Below are 12,635 nucleotides of genomic sequence, written 5' to 3'. Positions count from 1 at the left end.
AGCGGTATAAATATCTTTGATCATTGATGTGACGAGTCTGACGACGCTTAAACTAAACGAGAAAATTACTCTTAAAATAAACCCATAAAACCGTACATTCGTTTTACCTCTCCCAGCAAAAAGCATCTTTTCCAAAAGGCGTAAATTAATTCTACCTCATTAAATTCCATACCAGGTTGACCCCGATAAATTAACCGTAAAACAGCCGCGTAAAGTCCAAAACAACGAAGAGGCGTAGGCCATAAACCCGTAAGTTAGTTGGTCGCGAAAGGCCAACGAGCAAAGCGTAATTAAAAATAAAGCCACACTATACAAACCACCGTCCAGACTAGACTAATTAACACGTATCATTATACGTTATTAATGAATATTTCTTCTTAGGGATAATCAATTGACCCCGTAAGGGGATAATGAAACATAAGGCGACGGAGGTCAGCGCGAGGGGGCGTCACTTGGCCTACCACGACAATGGACAAGGGTCCCAGAAGAATACGTCTGGCGCAAAAAGGAGAGAGGTAGTTGGTATTAACGACGCCGCGCGTGGCTGATCTAATTACAAACCGCTGATCAAAGGAGAAAATGCGACAGAACGTCTTTTCTATAAGACGTTGAAGCCTAGTTCCCATTTGACGAAATATTTCGACGAATTAATTTGTCGCGTAGCGAAAAAAGCCCGATTTCTTTGAATCGCTAGTGGGTATGTTCTCATTTGGCGCGAATATTTAAAAACGCTTAGACTAATATAGCTTCAAAATGACCCAAATGAATAGTAATGTTGAGAATTTCAATAAAATAAATTTAATTTTACCAGAAGTAAATGAACCGAAGTTATCGAAATAGCGCTCAGAAGCAGATGGCGTTTTCCTTATGAAAATCGAGTCAAATAAAAGCTAATCTCCGTGCACGTCTTTTGACGCGATAAATTGCACTTGGGAATTATGGGTATAGCTATTTCTATGCATAAAAAATGGTTTCATAAAAACAAAAACTTTTTTTTCGGCCTAGGAGCGCGCCAAATTTTGAGGTCTAAATGTAACTTCATAAAGAAAACGCCTCCAACATGGGGAGTATAGCAGTCTGATAACTTCGGTTAATTTACTTTTGATTTTACTTAATATATTTTTGGTTTATACAATATTAATTTTGATAAATTTTTCTCCAAAAATCAAAGACGTTTTTGGATTAGAGATATATTTCTAAAAAGTCATAAAAAGGGCTATTTCAATAACCTTATTCAAGAAATGAAGAATTTTTCAAGTGAGTAATTTGAAATAAACTATGTTTGAGAGATTAAGAAACTAAATTTTTTTTCTTCTTTCGAATGCGTCCAAAACAATATGATGTATCACTAAATCTAGTGTTGTAAGTTGGAACATTTTCCGGAAAATAACCGAGGACTTTTTTCCGGAAAATATTCCGAATTTTTCCAAAAAAAATAAAAAAGTTTTTATTCCATGATTAGTCTAATATTGTTGGCAAATTTAAATAAAGCCGAATTTTCGCCTGATTTTTTCCAATCTAAAATTAAAACTAAACCTCTAGACTAGTTTAAACCAAGAATGTAATTATTTATACTCAGGGAGAATGAATATGTCGAGACTATTGACGGACACGTTGAGGCCCTAACCCCGTCACGCTAAGGGGGGGGGGGGGGAGGCGGTCTTATTTTTTGCGTCCTCGCAGCAGCGTTAATCGCGTCGAAAAACGTAATTTTTAAGAGATAATGAGATTGCAGTATTATTTGATTTTATTAAAGCGGAGGAGCATACCGGGGGCCCCAACGGGTGGAATTGGAGAAAATAATCTCGACATATTCATTCTCCCTGAGTATAAATAAATACATTCTTGTTTAAACTGATTAACAATGTAACAATATTAATTTTTTGTAGTTTGTTTACTGTTATTAGACATTTTCTATCGATAAAAAGTTAAAAAAATTAAAAACCCTTAAAAAGTAATTTGTTTAAATTTTTTATTTTTCCGATTTGCGGAAAATTTTCCGGAAAATTCCTGGAAATCTTTCCGCATTTTATTTTCCCGGAAAATTAACAACATTAACTAAATCTAGTGAGAAATAGGATTTTTTCGCCAAGTGGGAACTAGGCTTAAAGCGGATTTTTCCGATTCCGTTCTTTGCGAGAAAATATTTGGACAATTTTTCTTTTGTCTTCGTGAATTCGTTTACGCTATCTAATTAGAACTAGATCGTTCCGCTAATGATGCCGCTGATATACGCTACGATCTCCGTTAGAGTTAGCTGGTTGTTTCCCCGATTGCTACGGCAAGAGGTACGGTTTACGTCGCCGAAGGCTAAGCTGACGGAATAAATCCGTAAAAGGACACTATGGACTTGTTTAACAGCGTCTGGAACTTCGGAGTCTAGCTGTTAATTGCTAAATGTAGTTGAATGTCCTTTAACGCTCGACTTTCAATTACAATTAGACGCTATTTGCTGTATTATTTGCCTAATGGCGCGTAGAGATATTTGAAGATATTAATTCCCTGGACGTTTATCCTACCGCTGCCAAGATTGTATACGTAATACATATTAATATTTAAACTATTAAAGATTAAAATATAATCAGGGTTGCAACTAAATTTTGAGATTAAAATTCCCCGACTAGTCCCTGTTTTCCCTGACCATTTTAAGAGATTTTCCCTGACTTTTTAAGGCAAAACGTTTTATTTTATATTTTAAGTTTATCAGAAGTTAATAAATTTAAATGGACTTATATTTCAGTAAAAAGGTTATTGCAATGTTGAAAAAATTAGCTAAACTTTCAAGGAAATGAATGTTAATCATAGAATTTGTCATAGATCTAGAATAAAATTACTTTCAAAAAGTGTCAAGATTGAATTCCCTGACTTTTCCCTGAATTTTTAATAAGTAAATATCTATAAGAAGTATAATAATTAGTACAATAATTTATTTACATCATGAAGTGGTTTCTTTTCGCTGGTTCCGGGATTTCGGAGTAGGTAAGAAGAGTAAGGCTATGACATCATTTTACTCCGATTCTGAGGCGACGGAAGGCATCCGTTTTAGCAACAAAATTTTCAGATTCAAATTCCCTGACTATTCCCTGTTTTCCCTGACCATTTTAAGTTATTTTCCTTGAATTTTTAAGGCGAAAATTAGACAGTTTTTAACTTTTACATTTATCAGAAGTTAATAAAAATTATCAACTTATATTTCTAAACAAAAGTAATTTCAACGTTAAAAAACCTTTTAAGGATCTAAATAATAAAAGTAGAATTTGCCATAGATCTAGAGTAAAATTGACTTAAAAAAGTGTCAAGACCAAACGGAATTCCCTGACTTTATAAGGCCAATTTTCGACTGTTTTAAAATTTTACATTTATCAGAAGTTAATAAATATTATCTACTTATATTTCAGTACAACGTCAAAAAACCTTTCAAGGATCTAAATAATAATAGTAGAATTTGCCAAACGGAATTCCCTGACTTTTTACAAATTCTTAAAATTCCCTGACCTTTCCCTGACAAATGGCAACCCTGATAGAGATACCGAACTGATTTGAGTTTGTTCAGGGAAAGGAGCTTAATCTTCGAGCGTGAGCGGGATTAGTAGCAACGGTCAAAATCTTCTCAACATAAATTCATTCTTGTATCTACTAAACACCGAATTCAAATAAAATTAAAGGCCTAGGTTTTTTTCTGCCTGTCCTTTAAATTAACTTAGTGGAGCACAAATACCCTGGTGATAGGCCAACCGCTGAACATGTAGGCCTAATTTAAAGGGGGACAGGCAGAAGAAAACCTAGGCCTTTACCGTATTTAAACGTTAATTAATAACCTCCAATATGCCAAATAAGTGTAAAATTAAAAAAAGGGATTTTTTAGACCAAACCTAATTTGCATAAAATATCTAAATTTCGATTAATAATAAGATACCCTCGGAATAACGAGTGGGTGGAGAGAATGATTGGTGGCTGTCTACATTTCGGTTCACGCCTAAATCAAATCGATAGATCAGAGGAGCAAGGAAATGTCTTGTAGGAAACAGACCTCGAAAAAAGAGAAAATTCCCGAAGAATAAAACTCATTTCGGCGGAAAGCGGAGGGGCACTTCCTTCCTGCGAAATTTCCTTCGCTTCCAACCCCAAGTTTAACGCCATTAATAACGTTTCTTCCGATATAGGTAATAGCCCATTAATATTCCTTCCACGCTCTCGAAAAAAGGCCCCGTCTAGCGGGCCTAATTTCACCCGCCACCCCTAGACCCAACTAAGGACAAAACGGACAATTGCTCCTAATAATAAATCTACGAAAGGTTTAACGGAATAAAAAAAAAGCCAGCTCTCAATGGATGCGCTAACTTCCGTTTAAAAAGCGCTGATACCAAAAAAATAAAACACTCGAATAATAATAGAGTTTCCGTTATCTTCGTATTTTTGGAGTTTAAAGGAAATTATTTTTTTTCGGTTACAAAACGTTATCATGGAAAATTAAATTATAATCCTATTGTATGGGTTTTATTGATTATTTTTCCTTATTCAGAACTGTCTCTATTTTTATATAATACAATAGCTGGAGATAATCAGAGTAGATGTACACTGACTAGTGGCACAAACTACTAAATGATGTAGTTCACGTGACAAGCAAATTGAGCTTATAGAGTAGAAGAGCGACCCAACTACACAATGATATAGGTTCGCGTGACAGGCAAATCGATCATAGATACACATTCTATGTGTACACTGTTTGAACATGGCCATTGGCCAACACCATTGAAATATACAAGAATAATCTACATTTAGTCCTTTCTGGAGTACGATGAAGCGAAATTAGGTATGCTCGCCAAGGAAGGTAACATATTTACCTGGCAAACGAAAGTTACTTGAATTATATAACCGAAATCGACCTTCTCATTGACGTCCTTACAAATACCAAAACCAAAGAGGAAATATTAAGTTCTCCATTCAAAATGTAAAAGACGTAACAGAAACAACAGACATACTTTTTAAAGGAAATGGAGCAAGCAGATCCATGCTAGTTTTTGAAAAATTACGTAAACGGGACGTAGATAAAGCACCTGACATCATTACGAAAAACAAAGGTTAAAGATGTGACCACTTTGAAATGAGCCATTCATCGCGAGAAAACATTTGGAAAGTGTTGGGTAAACTTTGTTCAGTCGGCGTCAACTTCCCGTCCTATCTGCAAACAACACATTTACGCGATGCATCGAAGCGTTGCATTTGAATAAGAGCAATTAGGAGCCAAGGTGGCACGGGCAACTGCCGAGAAAGAGTAGCAGCTTGTCAAAAGAATTCCTTTGTTTCATTATTTGAAAAAGCGGCCCGAGAAGAAAAGGTGGACGAGCTCCCTCTGGCGGGGATCGCGAGAGACCGGTGAAGCGACGGCGGCGAGAGGAGGACCCGGATAATCTATCAACGTCCGATTTCTAATTAGCCTAGTAATTAAAGAGAGGAAACGGGAAGGTGGGGCTTCCACAAAAAAAGCCACTTGTTTGGGACCATGACGCGAATTTATTGACTGAAAAGTCATCGAGTTGTCTCGGTACCAGATCATTAACCCACTCAAACCAAAAAAGGGTCATTTCGGTGGTAGCGAAAATGGCATGGGATGCCAATAATTCTCGGAATTGACTGTCATTTAGTCCTCCTGTTTTATCTTGAGGACCTACGTTTCCCGGTTAGATAATTAACTTTATCATTGACTAAGACAGGGTTGCCACAGATTTTTCAGATTCCAATTCTCTGACTTTTCCAGATTTCCCCATGACTATCCCCCGACTTATTAAAAGCCGAAATTAAAAAAAAAATTAGCAAATCTTTTAAGGAGTTGTAGGGTTGAGTTGAGAAGTATGCCTGTTTTTTCCCCATTTTCCTACGATGAGTTAAAAGAGCGCTAGAGAGCTTCAAAGTGTGGTCTACTAGCCCCTGGAAGTAGGCTGCAACAAAACCAAGATGCAATACTTTAAATACTGTTTAAGTTTACTTTCTTACGCTGGTTACTTCGATTTGTTTACAAAATCCTTTTTTACTGTCACACGAACCCAAACCTTAATGTTCGCGTTTCCCTGCTGCTTGGTTTTACGCTTGTTGCAGCCTACTTCCAGGGGCTAGTAGGCCACACTTTGAAGCTCTCTGGCACTCTTTTCACTCATCGTAGGGAAATGGGGGAAAACACAGGCATACTTCTCAATTCACCCCCTACAACTCCTACAAATATTTGCATAACCTTTTGAAACACCATGTATTTGCAACCAAAATTGAATTCCCCGACTTTTCCTGAACTCCGTATTTGACATAACTCTTCAACCGTTAGTACTAAAAAGGATAAATGAAACAGTTCAGACCCTCGATATCCCAATTAATTTCCGCAATAGGATGATCAGATGCAGGAATCCATACTTCTACTTGGAATGCTTATCGCGCAAATTTTCGTCTCGATGTGGCTGACGGTGTTTTTGACGTCACTATGTTAACTTAATAAACAACAACGTGAGAGGGGAGCGCGCGCAAAGGGGATTTTTTATCTCGTAGGCGGGGCCAAAGCCGTCAGAGTGATCTTACCATAGGCGATACGGCAGGATAAGCATTCCAAGTAGAGGTATGGATTCCTGCCAGATATTATTATTTATTCGTAAATACTTGCACGTTTGTGTGGCCTGTGCTTGTTGTCATGGTAACGCGTTTAGGTCGGACATGGAACTAAGTCGCAATTGGTGGTCACGTGATTATTTCGCTGGATCGTGTGGTGTTTTGCCTCGTGATCTGTCACGCGAAATAATGACGCTACGAGCAACCACCCAATTGGACATAACTTTCCAGCAGATAGAGTTATAAGCGTTCATCAGATTAAGCAGCTCTAGTTTCGTAATACATCAATCTTATATATCTTAACGCCATTTCACTATTATTGGCATTTACTGCCTATTTGAACTGTTTTTCCGTAGGAAGAAAAGCTTTAACGCGAGGTTACTTTTGGTGCTTTTTTCAATTAAGAGCCTTATTGAGATATCGCTTCAATTTTTTCCTCTTCGGCAAAAATAAATCTTAATTAGCTTTAATGAGGTGTTTTAATAAATGAGCGCATTAATTTATTAATAACAAAAAGCGGCTTTGGTAAAACATTCAACTTAGGTTGTGATACAATGCCATTAAAATATAATTCCTAGATAATGGACAAGGTGATTGAGTAAGCGTGGTAATTAATTTTTCTTACTGGTAAAGTTACTCGTCGGTTGTTAAGGCTTTAATTATTGTTAATTATGTTAAAGGACCGGGTAATTCAGTTACTGTCAAATTTTAAGTTAGGTTTCTACAGTACAATTGTTAATTTAATGTGACTGAAATATAGTTCCAAATTAATCGACAGGGTGATTAATAAAATTGTTCTTTGTGGTAAAATTAGTACGTTGATTATGTTAAAGATCGAAGTGATTGTGATATAGGCTTCCAGCTTAGGAAATGTAGCGCCATCTGATTTAATAACCGTCAACTAAATATGTGAAGAAAAAACTGACGAAGTTTGTTTTTCGGTTGAACTTTCAGCTGTTGCGCAGAGAGAATTTTGAACGAGCCGACAGCTTTCATATATTCAATTTGAAACTCGGTCGGTAGGTAGCGATACTTGTGACCAGAATCTAAACTACGCACGCAACCTAATTTTACTAATAAAGCAAAAATGGTTGATAAAACGCTCAGTTTCAACAAAACACTAATTAGGTTATTATAGCTCGCTTATTTACAAGGTGATTGAAAATTTGTTCGGATTTAAATTCCAAACTCAAGATATAATTAACATACCGAGGAGCTGGGAGTTTTGTGTACTCAAATGTTCGCGACACCGTGTTCTTTATTATATTAATACTGCATTGTACGAAGTATGTAGCCTCGAAATATAAATTGTCTTTGAAGATCTTTCGTCTTTTGTTCAGGTTTTTCCCATCGTTTACAACTTTTCCCCTTACTATGAAACTGGTGTTTCGCGAGCGTTTTTAAAACTTTTTCAGTTAAAGACAGGCAACTAGGCCCTTAAAAACATGGTAACCCTCTATATTAGGCAGACTACTAAAAACATGGTAAGCCTCTCGGAAATGCTGTTGTCTAGTTTACGACTAAAAAGCAATGCGCCGATTCACGCTACTTCGTTACGAAAATAATTCGATTGTGTCCGAAATGTGCTACGAAATAAATATATTAAATAAATATAAAAAATACTGGTCCGGTTTAACTGGTCACCAAAAAAGTACAAATTACTGGTCCAGTTTAACTGGTCATAAAAACGAAGAAAAAATACTGGTCCATTTTAACTGGTCACCAAAAACAAATAAAAATACTGGTCCACTTTAACTGGTCACGAAAAATAAATAAATATATCGGTCCATTTTAACTGATCACCAAAAATAAATAAAAATACTCGTCGTTTAACTGGTCACCAAAATAAATAAAAATACTGGTCCAGTTTAACTGGTCACAAAAATAAGTAAAAAATACTGGTCCAGTTTAACTGGTCACAAAAATAAGTAAAAAATACTGGTCCAGTTTAACTGGTCACCAAAAAATAAATAAAAATACTGGTCCATTTTAAGTGGTCACCAAAAATAAATAAAAATTCTGGTCCAGTTTAACTGGTCACCAAAAAGAAGTAAAAAATACTGGTCCAGTTAAACTGTTCATCAAAAAGAAGTGAAAAATACTGGTCCAGTTTCAAAATTAAAATTCAAAAGATTGAAACTGTTGTTTTCAGAAAGAGCTCGAAAATATTGATCCAGTTATCTAAAATAAATTGAAAATATGGATCCTGTTGTCAACAAAAGGAACTAGGAACTATTGATTCAGTTTAACTCGTCTCCAAAAAGAGCTAAAATATACTAATACAATGGTCTCCATAAAGAGTTAGAGAAAACTGATCTAGTTATCTAAAAGAAATTGAAAATATCGATCCCGTGGTCCTCCGAAGAAGCTACAATCTATTGATCCAGTAGTCTCCAGAAAGAGCTAGATCATATTGATTCAGTTGTACTGATCCAGTTGTCTAAACAAATTTCAAATATTCATCCGGTTGTCTCCAATAATTGATCAAGTTGTCTAAAACCACCAATTTCACTGAGTAAATCCATAGGTGGTTTCATTTCGCCTGTTCTCGGACTAAAAGTGTACTCTTTTTAACCTATAACGTATTATTCGCCTGTTCCGCGGATAATAATTACTCAGCCCCATAAACTATTCGCTTGTTCCGGAGTATTAGGGCTACTCTTTTTACTCCTTCCGGGAAGGAGTTATCAATAGAGTATATTGGATTTGGTCGTCTGCTAGCCAGAATTTATCTGCTAAAAAGGCCACAGGCAACCATTTTGGAATAACGTTTTTACTCCGACTTAAACTATACGCTACCACAGAATCGGAGTAAAATGACGTCATAGCCTTACTCTTCTTACCTTACTCCGAAATCCCGGAACAAGCAAAAAGAAACCACCTATAAAACCACGAGAAAGTTGGACGAAAAAATGGTGCAGTTGAAAAACAGAAATATTATAAATATAATACCACCGACTCTAAAACAAGATTTTTACAGTGTTGACTATGTTCTCAAAATTAATTAATTTAGCCAAGTTCCAGGTCGTAAATTTAAAGAATACATTTTTAAACATAGTTACGCTCCTACTTAATGTAGTGTACCTTTTGAAACTAATTTAAATACGAAAGAAACTATAACATAAGCCACCTGTTCAATATACCTTGGAAACATACAAAAGGTTTCCAGGCTCTAGCCCTATACCTTAATTAAAATAGTGGGGTACAGAATACCCCACAAGTCGCGACCCTCGTACGCGAAATAAGCAAAAAATCGAGCCCCCAAAAAGTAATTTCCCTCGCGTACAATTTCAACCCATTTCCCAGCTCAATTATGAAGTTGGAAAATATTCCTTTTTCAACTTATTCTTTTCGTCAAATATATCGCGTATACGTCTTCCAAATTGGGCAGACAGACCCCAGTGCCACGAAAAATTTTCAACCCGCAAATTTGCTACCGAACGAAGCTCATCCGTTCTTTGCTTCAATTTTCATCATTTTTCGGAAAAGGTACCGAGCTAACTAAACAGTTATACCTATTCAAAAAGGATTTCATATTAGAAACCCCGTCGCGGCAGGCATTTACTTCTAAGAATAGCAAACTTTATTCCTGATAAAATTGGTATCAAATTGGAATGGACGGTTTTTTTTTTACTATATTAGAATATCCTAATTCTTTTAACATAAAGGCCAAGAACGGCCAAAGTAAATTAGATTTCTTATTGGTCTGTAAAAGCTCTTGGATAATGCCCAGAAGGACGAGTGGTATAAATGTAATTTTAATGCGAGGTGAATTACTTGGAAAGCTTTCACGGTGCCCCGGATTAAATTATAGAGAGATAGAGAGACGTAATACCATAAGCAATATGAAAAACTTAAGTATGACACTAAATTTCCTACAATCTTTGTAAGCTTTCTTATTACTTTGGAAAGCGTTTTATTTAAAAAAAAGCCTTAGCTTCTCCGATATCTGGCAGTTCCAAAGACTTGCTCAGATTTTTCTAGTGTTGTTAATTTTCCGGAAAACTAAAATGCGGAAAAATTTCCGAAAAATTTTCCACAAATCGGAAAAATAAAAAATTGGAACATAACATTAAAAACCCTTAAAAAGTAATTTAACTTTTGATCGATATAAAACGTCTAATATCAGTAAACATACTACAAAACATTAATATTTAGTGTTACATTGTTAATCAGTTTAAACTAGTCTAGAGGTTTAGTTTTACTTTTAGATTCGAAAAAATGAGGCGAAAATGCCGCTTTATTTAAATTTGCAAACCATATATTATACTAATCATGAAATGAAAATTTTCCGACTTACAACACTTTTTTCAGTTTCAGTAAAAAAGGTTTGCACTATGTGAATGGAACGTGTCGATACTTACGAAAATTAAATTACTTTTGATAATACGTATCGCTTTTAGTATCGTTACTTTAGGGATTTTCGAATGTGATCGAACAGTATTACTTTGCTTAGTTTAAGCATATCTACGGTTTTCCAAACAGTGTCAAGTAATCCCGGGCGATTGTATAGAAACCAAGAATGGTTGTTAGGGAAAATGGTACTCACGTCTAGCAGGGCATGTAGCTGGTTGTCTTCTAAGACGGACGTTAAGAAGTTCTTCTCGTGGTCAGTGCTTTCGGTCAGGCAGTGGATGTCGTCCAGGCTATCCAGCACGGCTGAGACTGCTCCTTCAGAAAATACAAAACCACCAGATCAATTGGTATTTATGGATGGATAGACCAAGAATTCATTTATTTCAATGACTGCCTCCCCCCCTACTTGCCGGGACAAAATAGACCATTCAATAAAATACTACTTATGTGCAAAAGTGCCCTAATTACCAAAAGTGTGTACAATCGGAACTATTTAATAATGAATGTTACGAGCGAAATACAAGTTAGGAGGGGAGAAGAGAAATTATGCCTTGGGGAGGGAAGGAAGTTCAAACCAACAAATAACGCCTCGTAGTGAGGAACGGAGGAACTAAGTAGCACTGGTCAAAGTTAGTGTATTTTTTGATTTTTCGTCGTTCTGTGGAGATGCTATCGCCATCTACCTACGATATAATACCAAAAAAGGATCCAGAAAGGCGACAATAAATAGTCTTTTATGTGGTCGATCTCGAGTCAAGCATTCATTAAACCTTTAGCGTACGAAAGTACAGGGATTGTCACCCTTTTGGTAATTATGTCACTTTTGCTTATGTGGTTATTTACTTTTGTGTATCGAGAGGCTTAAGATTTGGCCCGATTTTTCATGAAGCAGGGCGGCTCATTCTTATATTTTATCTGGGAAACATGCAACACTGGTTGGCTGGTCGATATAAAATATAACAAACAAGATGACACCTAGGAGCAACAAACACAGCACCCCACACAAGGAGAACGCAACCCGTCAAAAGTCGTACATTTCCTTGCGTACAATTTTCATTGGTTAGACGCTTTAGCACCTGCTGCCGTCGGAAGGGGAAAATTCGGAAATTGTCTCTCCTCCCTGCCCGTAAAACGTTCAGCGTAAAGGCTCGTCCAATTAAATTTGTACACAACACTGCGTTAGAGTGTTTAAAGGCTAGCTGCGTTCTCCTTGTGTTTGTTGCTCCTAAATACCACAGTCACAATAGTAGCCTCTTCCTCCTAGCACTCTTGATTTAACCCCTTTGATTAAAAACTGCGGCACAGCACTGGCATAGGTAGATAGAGATAACTATAGCTATAGACTGTACGGAGCTATAGCTTCCACTGTATTATTCACAACCACCACAACAGCATACAGCAGGAGCGAAAATAACAGCCTCTTTCCTCTATACTAGAGGAAGAAACTAAAAATATGTAATAGCCCGAATAAAGACGTAACTTAAACCAAATTCTTAAAACCAAAGAAAAATTAAAGTTGCCAGTCCTATAGCAATAGCTTTAAAGTCTTTAGTTCGGATTTTATAGAATGGTCTATTACAGCGGTTCCCGAAAAGTGTTCCGAGAATTCGCAGCGCGGCCATCTTGGTTTGTGTCAACTATGAGCGACAAACAACAAAGAAAACGCAGCTAGCCTTTAAACACACTAA

At 36.4% G+C, this 12,635-nt stretch overlaps 1 protein-coding gene across 5 annotated transcripts in view; it reads right to left on the bottom strand.

Moving 5' to 3' along the window:
- CASK (peripheral plasma membrane protein CASK) overlaps positions 1-12,635 on the bottom strand; it is a 326,722-nt gene that overhangs the window by 148,944 nt on the left and 165,143 nt on the right. For 4 of the 5 annotated variants that reach the window (XM_090168459.1, XM_090168455.1, XM_090168457.1 and 1 more), the window contains one exon: positions 11,141-11,262. In XM_090168459.1, the coding sequence (XP_090024585.1) occupies positions 11,141-11,262 (122 nt within the window). The remainder of the gene's footprint in view (positions 1-11,140; positions 11,263-12,635) is intronic. The other variant, XM_090168456.1, reaches the window with a different exon arrangement.

Source organism: Leiobunum rupestre, chromosome 3 (genome assembly GCF_980474605.1).
Source record: "Leiobunum rupestre chromosome 3, qqLeiRupe1.1.hap1, whole genome shotgun sequence".
In the NCBI taxonomy this organism is placed as follows: Eukaryota; Metazoa; Arthropoda; class Arachnida; order Opiliones; family Sclerosomatidae; genus Leiobunum; species Leiobunum rupestre.
This window is presented reverse-complemented; position numbering and strand designations above follow the sequence as displayed.